At 41.0% G+C, this 12,452-nt stretch overlaps 1 protein-coding gene across 7 annotated transcripts in view; it reads right to left on the bottom strand.

The window, feature by feature from the left end:
- The window catches only part of ptk2aa (protein tyrosine kinase 2aa), a 166,781-nt gene that overhangs the window by 26,912 nt on the left and 127,417 nt on the right, over positions 1-12,452 (bottom strand). The window contains exon 1 of one of the 7 annotated variants that reach the window (XM_042332568.1): positions 3,509-3,607. The exons of the other annotated variants lie outside the window; for them this stretch is intronic. Coding sequence (XP_042188502.1) covers positions 3,509-3,585 — 77 coding nt within the window. The 5' untranslated portion in view covers positions 3,586-3,607. Of the gene's footprint in view, positions 1-3,508; positions 3,608-12,452 lie in introns of those variants that run through there. 7 annotated transcript variants of the gene reach the window in all.

The raw sequence follows: 12,452 nt of genomic DNA, 5'->3' as shown, positions 1-12,452 counted from the left end.
CTGATGGGACCTCAGTTTAACCTCTCATCCAGTTCGACAATACAGTGTTCCCCAAGAAGTGTATTGCAATGTCAGCCTATGCTGTGAGCTTGGGAATGGCTTGAACTCATAACCTTTGGACTCAGTGGCAAGAGTGTTACTAATTGGGCCAGGCCGACACCTCAATTGGGGTTGATAATGAAAGTATTCCTGAATAGCTTCACAGGTTTTATACTATAGTGCAAGTAGCTTAGTTGTAATAACTAACCATTCAAACGAGGGCAGGAATGGGGGCTGAATATTCCTGGCTACAATGTATTCAGGAGGGATAAGGAAGGTAAAAAAGGAGGGGGAGTGGCAATATTGATTAAAGACACGGTTACGGGCCTGGAAAAGGACGATGTGCTAGAGTCCAAAAACAGAATCTATTTGGTTTGAGTTAAGAGGCAGAAAACGAGCTATTACTCTGTTTGGTGTATACTATAGACCACCAAATAGTGGGAAGGAGATAGACGAGCAAATCTGCAAGTGGATTTCAGAAAGATGCAAAACAACAACAAGATTCCATTTATAGAGCGCCTTTCACGTCAGGAGGACGTCCCAAGGCGCTGTACAGTTGGGTCAGGACCCGAGCAGGGGGAAATGGTGAGGGTGAGGGGAGGGAAGGGAGGGAGCGAGCAGGGGGGAAATGGTCAGGGTGAGGGGAGGGAAGGGAGGGAGCGAGGAGGGGGTAGAGAGTCGAGAGGGGAGCTGAAGGTACGGTCAAAGAGAAAGGTCTTGAGACCGGCCTTGAAGGAGGAAAGGGAGGAGGCGGCGAAGGCACTGGGGGATGGAGTTCCAGAGCCTCGGGGCTGAGAGGCTGAAGGCCCGACCACCGATGGTAGGGCGGTTGGGGCGGGGGATGTGGAGCAGACTGGAGCCAGAGGAACGGAGGGTACGGGCAGGTAGGTAGGGGGTAGTAGGTCAGAGAGGTAGGAGGGAGCAAGGCCGTGAATGGCCTTGTAGGTGAGGATGAGGATCTTGAATTCGATCCTCTGGGGGATGGGGAGCCAGTGGAGGCGAGCGAGGGCGAGGGTGGGAGTGATGTGGTCGCGAAGCCTGGTGCGGGACAGTACACGAGCTGCAGAGTTCTGAATGACCTGCAGCTTGTGGAGGGAGGTGCCGGGAAGGCCGGCGAGGAGAGAGTTCCCATAGTCCAGCCTTGAGGTGATACAGGCGTGGACCAGTTTCAGCAGCGTGAGGGGTGAGGTAGTGCCGTAGTCTGTCGATGTCCCAGGTCAGAGAACATCTCACAGCCTTTCACAGGATATAGTGTAAAGTGTAGTAACTTTGTAAGTTGAGCGGCAACCAATATGCACATATGCAATGTTTCACAAACAGTCATGAAGTGAATCACCAATTTTATTCGGGGCACTGTTCACTAGGAAACAATGAGGAATCCCTTTCTTCTTTGAGTTGCACCGTGGGATCTTTAACCCGAAGAGGCAGATGGGACATCGATTAACATCTCATATGAAAACATCACCTCCAATTAATGCAGTACTTCCCCAGCACTGCATTAGAGTGACAACTTAGACAATACAAGTTCCTGACATGGAGTTTGGACCCACAACCTTCTGCCTTAAGATTTGAGAGTGCTACCTGCTGAGCCAGGCTGATACAATAAAGCCAATGAAACATAATCAATATATTTACTCAAACTGAAAATAAAAAAGCAAACAAGGATGATATTTGAGGAGATTTTATAGAGTACTAAAAATATTAATTTGTATTAAAGTTGGTCATTTACTTCATTGATACTTGTGGGACATTGATACCTACAAATTGGCTGCCGTGTTTGCTCACAAATGCCCAGTTGCTACATTTTACAAAATGTAAATGTTTAGGAGCTGAAGTTAACATTCCTCTGTTAAATACGTTAAGGTCACGGCCACTGCATCGCTAGATCTCTGATGTAGGAGTTGCACTTTTTGACTCCATCAATATAAACTGCTGCTTTTGGCAGCCGCCTTGGTCAGAAAACTCAGGAACAGCGTTGTATCACTGCCAAGTCACAAGATGCAAACTGCAATCAGTCAAGTACCTTTTTTGCAGTACAAGTTTTATAATCAGCTCTTTCAATTTAAACATTTAAGATTTTAATGCACAGCAAAACCTTTTTAAAAAATGGATAGAATTCAGACCAGTTTGCAATCAGGTTTAAGTGGTTCTGGGGACTTTGTAAAGTCACTAAGTGCATGGGTCAGCGAAGGAGCGAAACTGGCACCATGTTGACTGGAAGCTTCACTGTGAGAACAATGTTTATTATTAACCCTAACCCTTAATGGTGACATTCCTACCATACCAAGATGCAAGGAACTGCTAAGATTTAATCATTGCAAACACTTCATCACTGCTCATAAGATTTATTCTATTAAATAGCAATAATTGGCCCACTTGAATTTGAATAATTTTTTTTACAGAATGGTAACAAACTGAATGATATGAACAACATATTACAGATGTTAGACATTTTTGTATGTAAGTGCCCCACTTATGAATCAGGAAGGTTGGGTATTTATCGCATGCGCTTGTCCTTATTAGGAAAGCTTTGCTAACTTAAACACTAGCTGGCACGACTGCACTGCAGAGACTCACTAATTCTCGAGGTGATAAAAAGGAGTTGAATTGTCAAACCCAGCTCAGATTTCACTCGTTGATCTGTCAGCACAGAGAATATTTCACTCTCAAAGGTTAGAGACAAAAAATAGAGGAGTGAAGAGCAATAGGTCTTAAGATAGAATGCAATAGAAAACAGTAAGAGAGGTCCTTCAGTAGACAAGCAGAGAAATGTTTCTGTAATTGGAGGGTAGCCTTGAGAAAAACACTAGGAAAACAACGCAGGAGTGAAACACCCAATATTTCACATCAATTTATTCCCATCTGCACCATTGTGTTTTGAACACAACTATACAACAATATACAATTACAGCTACAACTATATTATATATGAAGAATTAAAAAAAATCTTTTTCCTTGTTTTTTTCTTTGCTTAGCCCCCTCCTGAAGATAGCAAGCATTGTTCCAGTTATAAATGAACTTGCTCCTATGGTCACATAAGCAGCGAAGAGAGTACTTCTACCATGACCCTTAAATGCTTATCAAATCTGTAGCATTTCCTTAGCTGTTGAACAATTGACTTCTTAATTAAGTATCTTAAAAAGGCTGGTGGAAAAACAGCCCTGTAATAAATTATCACGACTCACATTCGCAAAAATTCCAACTGTAAAGTGTACAAATTTATTTCTATATTCATACATATTATATATTTTTAAAAAATCAAGTTGTCAGAAAAATAGGAAGCACACATGCATTGTAAACTACAAGATCGCACCCACAAATTACAATGAATCAACTTTACAATATATTCCATAAAACAGTTTGAAATGTCTCAATAACATGATAAAGCTTCATATTAAATGGAAGAATTATTATCATTATTAAGATGCTTCGTGACAATTTTACAGTGAAGTCAATAGCAAATACTTACTGAACGTGATTGATACTCGCATCATTCTGTTTATCAAAAAGCTTCCTAATTTTACGTTTCCACTGCACCAACATCATTTTACCACGGAGGAAACTTCCAACATTCAAAAGCAATGCAGCAAATCAGTAATATTTTCCAACAAAACTTGATTATGTAAATTGTTTTAGTGACATCTACAAATATCTGGGAAAAAAGCTCCTTGTTGATATAACAGTTATTAGAAAGCTAGTTTCTGTACTACTGCAGTATAAATGCTGAAAGCAATGAAAACATGGGAAGCAGCTCAGAGCCAATTAATTCTGTGCTTCATACCAAACCCATAATGACGAAACAGGATATGCTGGTAACTGGTTGAATGAGTCACTTTAAGTAGCAGCAAATTGTTTCAGATATATATGGGTTTATCGCCACAAGCTAGTCCAAATGTTCACTATTATCTGAAAAGGTTTGTACTAAATTGCTGCTCAAGCTTTGAACCCTAGAGCTCTTCTAGATTAAAATAATATTGTGTTCCCTCTTTTTGTGCATGAAGGAACATGGCTCAACTTCACTAATAGAAATTCAGTAATTGAAAAGATTAAATTTGTTTATAATTGACACAATGATTCAGCAAATTCAATATCAACCAATGGTGAAAAAGCTGTGAATGGGACTATATAGATCACTCTTTCACATAGCGAGCACAGACATGACAAGCCCTCATTCTTAGGTTGTACAGCATTCTGGTTCTCTGAAAGGTGTGATTTCCCCAAACTGTTTCTGATATCACTACGTCATCCAGATATGCAGAACAGAGGCCAGTCACCTCTGCACATGTAAATCAAGTAAATGGAGAGTTGTTCAGGCATGTCATTACATCGCAGGAAATTTTAATGATGCTTATCTGAGACTTCAATTTCCCAGAAATAAAGTGTTGGATAAGGTTAGGTACAATCAGAAAGGCAGGAATGAATTTGCGTGGCTCAGCTAACAGCGCTTTCACCACAGGCTCAGAAAGTTGTAGCTCAAACTTCAAATAGAAGTTTCCGTCTTTCTTTGCAGGAGATATTCAATGACTGTTGTTAACACAATAGTTGAAGTAACGTGCATACACACACACACAGAGCAAATTTTATAGTAGAATGGTAATTTCATTTAAACAATCTCTTTAAAATACGGTAACTATTATGGTGCCTGGGGTCAATGCCAATATATTTATACATACACACATATATATAAAATATGATAAGCTTTGCTTAAAAAAANCTTGCTTTTAAAATAAAACTTAAATGGCCAACAATAATTCTTACATTTTATATAGCACCTTTCACGTCAGGAAAATGTCAGGATTTACTGTAACATGTAGTGATTGGGTATTTTATAGGCAAATGCGGAAGCCAATTTGCACACAGCAACGTCCCACAACAGCTCTCAAGTAAATGAGCAGTTTTATTTGGGCGATTTTTGCCCAGAACCCCAGGATAAAATCCCTTCTGTTTTCAAATAGTGCCGTTGGATCTTCAACAGGCAAACAAACGGATGAATGATCAGGTTGAATTAAAAAGTATTTAACAAAGCATATGTAGAGATTATACAATACATAATTTGATAATACCACAAAACCAGGCTCAGCTAAATTGCTCAGAGGTTATCAGACAACCACATCAGACAATCACAAGATTCCTTGCTGAATATACAGGTACTATCCTATTTGTGGAGTCCTGTAGTTCAGTGGTTAGAGCACTCGCTTTGCAAGTGAGAGACCTGAGTTCAATTCCAGGCAGAGGGCGAAACCTTGGGCAAGTTTCCTTACTCCACACGCCAAATAATAATCCCTCCAAAACCCAAAACAATAATAAATTGGTCATTTTCAATCTACGAATGTTTGTGGGACATTGCTGTGCGCAATTGGCTGCCGCGTTCGCCCACAAATATACATTCAATTCACTTTACAGTGTGCTCTGTGAAGCACTTTGGGACGTCCTCCCGACGTGAAAAGCGCTATATCAAATGCAAGGATTATTATTATTATTATTATTATTATATGGTCTTCGTTGAAACAATGTTAGCACACATCACAAGAATTCAGTAATGCAACTAAACAAACTGTAAGTGTTTCCTTAGTGAATACTTTGGATAGAATTAGAGAAATGTGGAAAACAGAAGACTATCCTTATTCTGGATTAGCCTTTTATCGATATCTGAAGTCTGATAAACACTTCAACTTCAATCAACTTAAATTTCCAATGGCCAAAAAGGTAAACGCTAAAATCATCATTAAACATCAATCAGATGATCTAAAACAGTTTGCAGGTTGACCTGAATGGAACAAAGAGACTACAGTATTATACCTGGATAACATCAGCTTACAAACCCTCTCACACATTGCAATGTAAAATCGGTTCAAGTTAAAGCATTCACAAAGTACCTCATAGTCCAGTGTCCTGTTTTAGGAGGGCTGAGTGCAGTGTGGTGAAAAGGCTGCGAATGGGATTAAATGGATCACTGTTTCACAGAGCCAGCACAGATACGACAGGTCCTCATTCTTTGCTATAAATTTCTATGGTTCCATGCAGTCACCATCCACAACTATCAATGAAGACAGCCTTGTCAAGACTATCAAAAGAATTCTTGACGTAGGAAGCAGGTGTGTTCTTCCATAAATATGATACATTTTCATCATTTTAACACTAGTTTTTGCCCATCTTGAAATCATGCCTAAAGACTTTCCTCTTTGACTGTGCCTTTGGTCACCTCCCCTCTCCTTTCAGCTTGGTTTCTCTTCCAGCCCCCGCACAGTCTCGTGTGGTGTTCCTCAGGGCTCTGAATGTCAGCAAGACTGAGGACTTCTTGATTGACTCATGCCAGCACCTCAGACACTGGCAGCATCAGCATCCATGGTTGCACACTCCACCTCACCAAGCCAGTTTAGGAATCTGGGCATCTTGTTCGACCCTCAGCTGTCCTTTCTCCCCCATATCCGTGCCATGAGCCGCTCTGCCTTTCCCCACCTCCCCAACATTGCTCAACTCTGCCACTGCTTCAACCTTCAGGCCGCCGAAACCCTCATACATGCATTTGTCACCTCAAGGCTTGATCGCCTCCTTGTCGCCTCCCCAACTCTTCCTTCCACAAGTTGCAGATCATCCAGAACTGCAGCTTGTGTTCTCTCCCACACCAGGCTCCGTGACCCCATCACGCCCACCCTCGCCCGGTTCCACTGGCTCCCCATCCCTCAGAGGATAGAATTCAAAATCCTCCTCGTCCTCACTTTCAAGGACCCCCATGGCCTTGCCCCCTCCTACATATCTGATCTGCTGAGCCCCTATCAACCTGTCTGCTCCCTCCCTGCTCCAAGTCTCCCGCCCGACCCACCCTACCATCAGTGGCCGGGCTCTGCCCCCACTCTTTGGAATTCCATCCCTTCGCCTTGCTCCCTCTCTTGCTTCCTTCAAGACCCTCCTTTTTGACAGTGCCTTCAGCCGTCCTCCTTCCCCCTCTGCCCTCCCTCATTCCAACCCTACCCCCCACGCTCGGCTCCTGATCCCTGACTGTTCAGCGCCTTGGGACATCATTCTGACGTGAAAGGCACTTTACAAATGTAATTTTGTTGTTGTTGTCAAGCCACACCGGTCTTGAGAGCTCAGAAATGCTACCCGCATGAAGGCGCTATATAAACGCAAGTTGTTGTATGGAAATAATGAAGCAAGAGTGCCTGAGAAAATACTATAGATTGCCCATTACTCTTTAAAAACCCTGTCATAGCTTTTCTATTCTTGCCCCATTGAAATGTGCAGGTTTTTTTTTAGAAACAAGCAAGTCTCCTGATTTGTTGTAATCAGGATCAGTGTTTTGCTGAAGTGGGTGCAAGGATTCTGGCTCATTTTTATTTGCTTTATGGATCAGGGTCAATTTCAATATTTTCCTGCATTTATAACAAACCAAATGTTCCAGGAAGCCAGTCCTTACAGCTTATTTTAAGGGTTAGTCACTGAGGTAGGGAGACCACAGCAGATCAAACAGTATAAATGAGTCACAGGACTGCTGACACAACTAACACAAACTATAATTTAACACAAGAAGCTTGCCATTAAACCTACAGATTGAAGCATTAGTTACATTCAAGCTTGATATTAAGATTTTTTGTACAAGTTCGTTTGTGTGTGGGAGGGGAAGGGGAGGGAGGGTTGGAGGGGGATGAAGAGGGAGAGCAAATTTATAGTTAACAAAAAATACCATTGTAATAGGATTGGTTAGTGGTCACTAATACCTCCTTACTGATAAATCAAATAAATAAAGTATAGCCCCTTGCTTCAAAATGTTCCAATTACTTGACTTTTTTTAAAAAAAACATGTGAGTGAAGAATTATTGTTATCGGGTAAATAGGCCTACTTTAATAATGCTCTCTCCACAATTACTCTGGTTATTGTGGTTGCCCTGGAGAGAGCATTATTAAATGCTTGATTGATTGAGTAAACCCTTCCTAACTATTTCAAAATGTGAATAATTTGTTTAAGTAAACAGCAGAGATGAGTTTGAAGTGATTAACATTTTAAATGCTTCCCTTCCCAAATTGCTACGACAGAATATTCCTTCCTGCATTTTATTATTTTGCTAAAGGGCACTCTTGGGAAAAGTAGATCGAAGCAATTGAATTTGTGCTCTGTTGATATTTGGCAGGATCCCAAACAATGCTTTGTTAGATTTCAGATTTTATGCTCATTTAAGTTTTAGGTTTGATTCATATGTGGTAAAGCCTAATGAAGCAGAATTCAAATAAGTCATGTAAAAAAAATATACATTTTAACAGGTGACATTTGAATTCAGGACTCAGAAATTGTAATCATTTATATTATACATGATATGCATATGCACACCCATTCACACATCCCCCACATCACTTTACAGAATATCCTGTGAAGCGCTTTGAGACATCTTGACAACATGATAGGGTGCTATGTTAAGTTAAATGAAAATAAATTTGAGATCAGGAAGCATTTCTGTAACACCCATTTTTAAGACCATCGAGTTCACTGTTGCCTGGCTAATATCTGGGTGTTCATAACAAATTCCTGCTACTGTTTCCTTTGCAAATCTTCCATTAAACAAAAATCCATCAACAAGTCCAAGAATTTAGCAGTAATGCCAAATGCTGCACATTTATTTACACAGGGATATAAAAAACTACGGGGATAAAAGACTAGTTCGGCTCATTAACCTTCTCTTCAGGCAACTGTACAATCCAATCCACCATGGTTCCACAGCACTAATTAAGACAGGAAATTCAACAACCTTCCTACCTCCTTCCCCTAAGCCTCTCAATGTCATGAAGTGAAACTCTGGAACTGCTTCCTACTTAACAATACAGAATGGTGAAATTGGATGAACGTTTGAAGAATAAAATAGAGAAAAAACAGAGAATCAGAATTAGAATAGGTAATTTTGGCAGATTATCGAAGCCCCATTTTAGGCTTATACAATACAAATTTACATTTATATAACGCTTTTCATGTCAGGAGAGCACCCAAGATGCTGGTATACTGTATGATACAATTTTTAAGGTTCCATCACTTTTGTAAAAAAAATTAGCAATTTTAGTTCATAATATTTTAGATCCTTTCAAATAACTCAAAAGAATCATAAATTCCAACACACACCTTGGCGGAAATGGCATACGTTTGATATTATTGTGTTGGTTTATATTTCAGTGGTGCACGGTGACCACAATAGGCTGTACGATAAATTACTACCTTTCAATTTTATGTACAGCTGCATTGCATTTTAGTGATCTTTAGGGATGAAAAGGTTTGCAACCTTGCTATTCATCCAGATCAGCAATAAAATGACAATTACACTTACACTGGTGGGCATTGTGAGCTGCACACCTATTGCAATAAATCGTGAGCAGCATTTTCCTTGAAACTCGTCAAAAGATAACACCAATAATTGTACAATTGGTATTCCAATTTTTCTTGGTTAGCTGATTGTCTGACCATTAACATGATTAAGAGTATCCAAACCAAACTGAGAATTCCATGCATCCCACCTATACATGGAAATTCCAGAAATATTTATTGGAATGGAAGGTGCAATCTCTCCCTGCTTCCCTAATTCCAGAGAGTATTAGGCGCAGATTGGCAAGAGCATGCATTGGGGTAACTTCTGGAATTCAACCAGCTAAAACTGCATAGCTTGCCAATCAAACTACTGTCTGGTAAGCTTTCCTGCTGCTTGTCCCACTAGGAGATTCCTATCAATTAAGGCTTCAGCTTGCAGGGTTAGTTACCAGGAGCTTAGTGGGAAGAGTCCTTGCCCCCAGTGACTGGTCTGCTCTTCCAAGTCCTGTCGATTAGCCAGACTGTCATCAACAGTGTCCTGGAGTACTGCGGATCCGCCTGGCTCAGGAACTGAACAACAGAGACTGCCACACAGAGTTGGCTCAATTCAGACATTCCATTGCCAAACGTGTCACCTTGAATTCAATTCAACTCCAAGGAGACCCTGCTTACCCGGGGTTGCTTAGTAATGCTTTATTTCACGAAAAGAAACATACTCACAGTTCAACAATTTCTTCCACACAGATGAAAGGAAAATTTGGTAAAATCCCCACAAGGACAAAATGACTTTTCTTATTCTGGATTCATGTTCATTAACCAGGGTTTCAGTGATCAAGGAAGAATAGTCCATCAGGACATTGAGATATATCAACGCGCTTCACAGAATATACTGTCGAGTGAATTGACTGTATATTTTGTGAAGTGCAGCAGCACACAGCAGTGTCCCACAAACAGTCATGGATTGAGTGACCAAATTATTATTTTACATTTTTTTTAAAGGGATTATTACCCCCAGAAAGTGAACCACTAATTGACAAACAATCGGGTTCCTACTTCCTACTAGGTAAACAGAGGCATGTGGAGTAAGGAAACTTGGCTAAGGTCTTCATGAATTTAGACACCATCTCCTGTGAAATATGGGCTGGCCTACAAGAGTGCCTACAACAGTGCCTACAAAAACCGCTGAGGAACTGGATGACAAATCCTGATGAGTAACGTGTAGGTAATAAGTCTTACTTGGAATTTCACACCCGATTGGATTATAGACATGATGTTGGTATCAAAAAACACACCGTTTCCTCTCAGTCTTATAGGCTTTGAGGATAAAAAGGTTTTCCAGCAGGGACAGCCTCAAGAAAGCCAGCCTCATTTGGTCAGATTCATCCACTCATGAGGACCCCTGTGTCATACCTGTCCCACCTTCTCCTATAACAATAGTCCCTGATGTACAGGATCTCACAGAGATGCAAGATTCTTAGATTGGGAATTTTCAACAAATGCAGAGGGTCTGAGGACCCTCTTTGCACTCAGCCAGTGACAGAATCTCCTTTGAGCACATTCAGACTAATTATGATAGATGCCTCATGTAGAAAAATGGCTCAATTTTCCCATAAAAAGCCACTGAAACAATACAGTTAATGCACTAAAAATGACATCTATGTATTCCCTAATACCTATCCCCCTTTGCGTGAAACACAGATGGGTGAACTAGAAATGCTTTGATGTCTCAATTGCAATTGTCTACATCCCACTTATTAATGTATTATTATTCATGCAATGAAGTGGATATGTGATCATTAAACTTAGATATCTCGATATTGGCAGAAACTACCAAGGTATCTGGGACATAGGTCAGACACAGTAACTCCTGCCAAACCACTAAAAAGGCCAAACAATAACACTAATTCATTGAAACATGTTCTTACTTACTGCTTCCCCACCCAACTTCCGTCAATTAAATAATATCACCTTGGTAACCAACAAGTATTTAGAGACAAAGATTGGTCATAATACTGTGAATCAAGCAAATATTACTTCTATATATCCAGACCAGCTCATTTTAGAAGCATCAAATTCACACAGCCAAATTCAAATGTGTCCTTGACATTTTTTTCCTAAATGTTCAATTCTGTTTTCCAACGAGCTAGAACCTTGTCGTCTTGTTTGATCTCATCTGTCCTTTCTACACCACATCCGTGCCATGACCCGCTCTGCTTCGCCCACCTCTGCCACTGCCTCTCCCCGCTTGTCGGCCAGCCCAACTCTTCCCTCAAAAATCATCCAGAACTCTGCAGCTCACGGTCTCCCGCATCAGAAGATAAGAGTTCAAAATCCTCTTTCTCGCTTTAAAAGCCCTGCCGATGTGACCCACTAACTCCATATCGACCTGTCTGCTCCACAGCTATGGCCTGCTCCATGTCCCCCGCCTGACCAGTCCCACCATCAGCAGTCAGGCCTTCAGCCTCTTTGCCACCACCCTTGAAAATTCCATCCCACAGTCCCTTCACCTCACTCCCTCCCTTGTCTCCTTCAAGGCCCATCTCCAGACCCTCCTCTTTGACCGTGCCTTTGACCAAAAGATCATAAGACCTAGGAGCAGGAGTAGGTCATTTGGCCCTGCTTCGCCATTTAATAAGATCATGGCTGATCTTCTAACCTAATTCCATTTACCCATCCAATCCCCATATCCCTTAATCCCTCTATCCTTTAGAAATCTATCTATTTAGAAATCAGTTTTGAATATGTTCAAGGACTGAGAATTCTCAGCCTTTTGGAGTAGAGAATTCCACCAACTCACTACCCTCTGAGTGAAGAAATGTTTCCTCAACTCAGTTCGAAAAGGCTGACTCTTAATTTTGAGACTGTGCTTTTCTATTTTTACTACCTAGGTGAATAACTTCACACTTCCCCACGTAATACTCCATCTGCCACCTTCTTGCCCGCTCGCCTAGCCTGTCTATTTCCTTTGCGTTCTTTGTGTGTCATCCTCACAGCTTACTCTCCCACCTAACTTTGTTTCATCTGCAAATTTAGATGTTAAGCTCTATTTCCTCATCTAAATCATTGATATAGACTGTAAATAATTGAGGCCCAAGCACTGATCCTTGTGGCACTCCACTAATCATAT

This window comes from Callorhinchus milii, unplaced genomic scaffold (assembly GCF_018977255.1).
Source record: "Callorhinchus milii isolate IMCB2004 unplaced genomic scaffold, IMCB_Cmil_1.0 Scaffold2, whole genome shotgun sequence".
Lineage (NCBI taxonomy): Eukaryota > Metazoa > Chordata > Chondrichthyes > Chimaeriformes > Callorhinchidae > Callorhinchus > Callorhinchus milii.
This window is presented reverse-complemented; position numbering and strand designations above follow the sequence as displayed.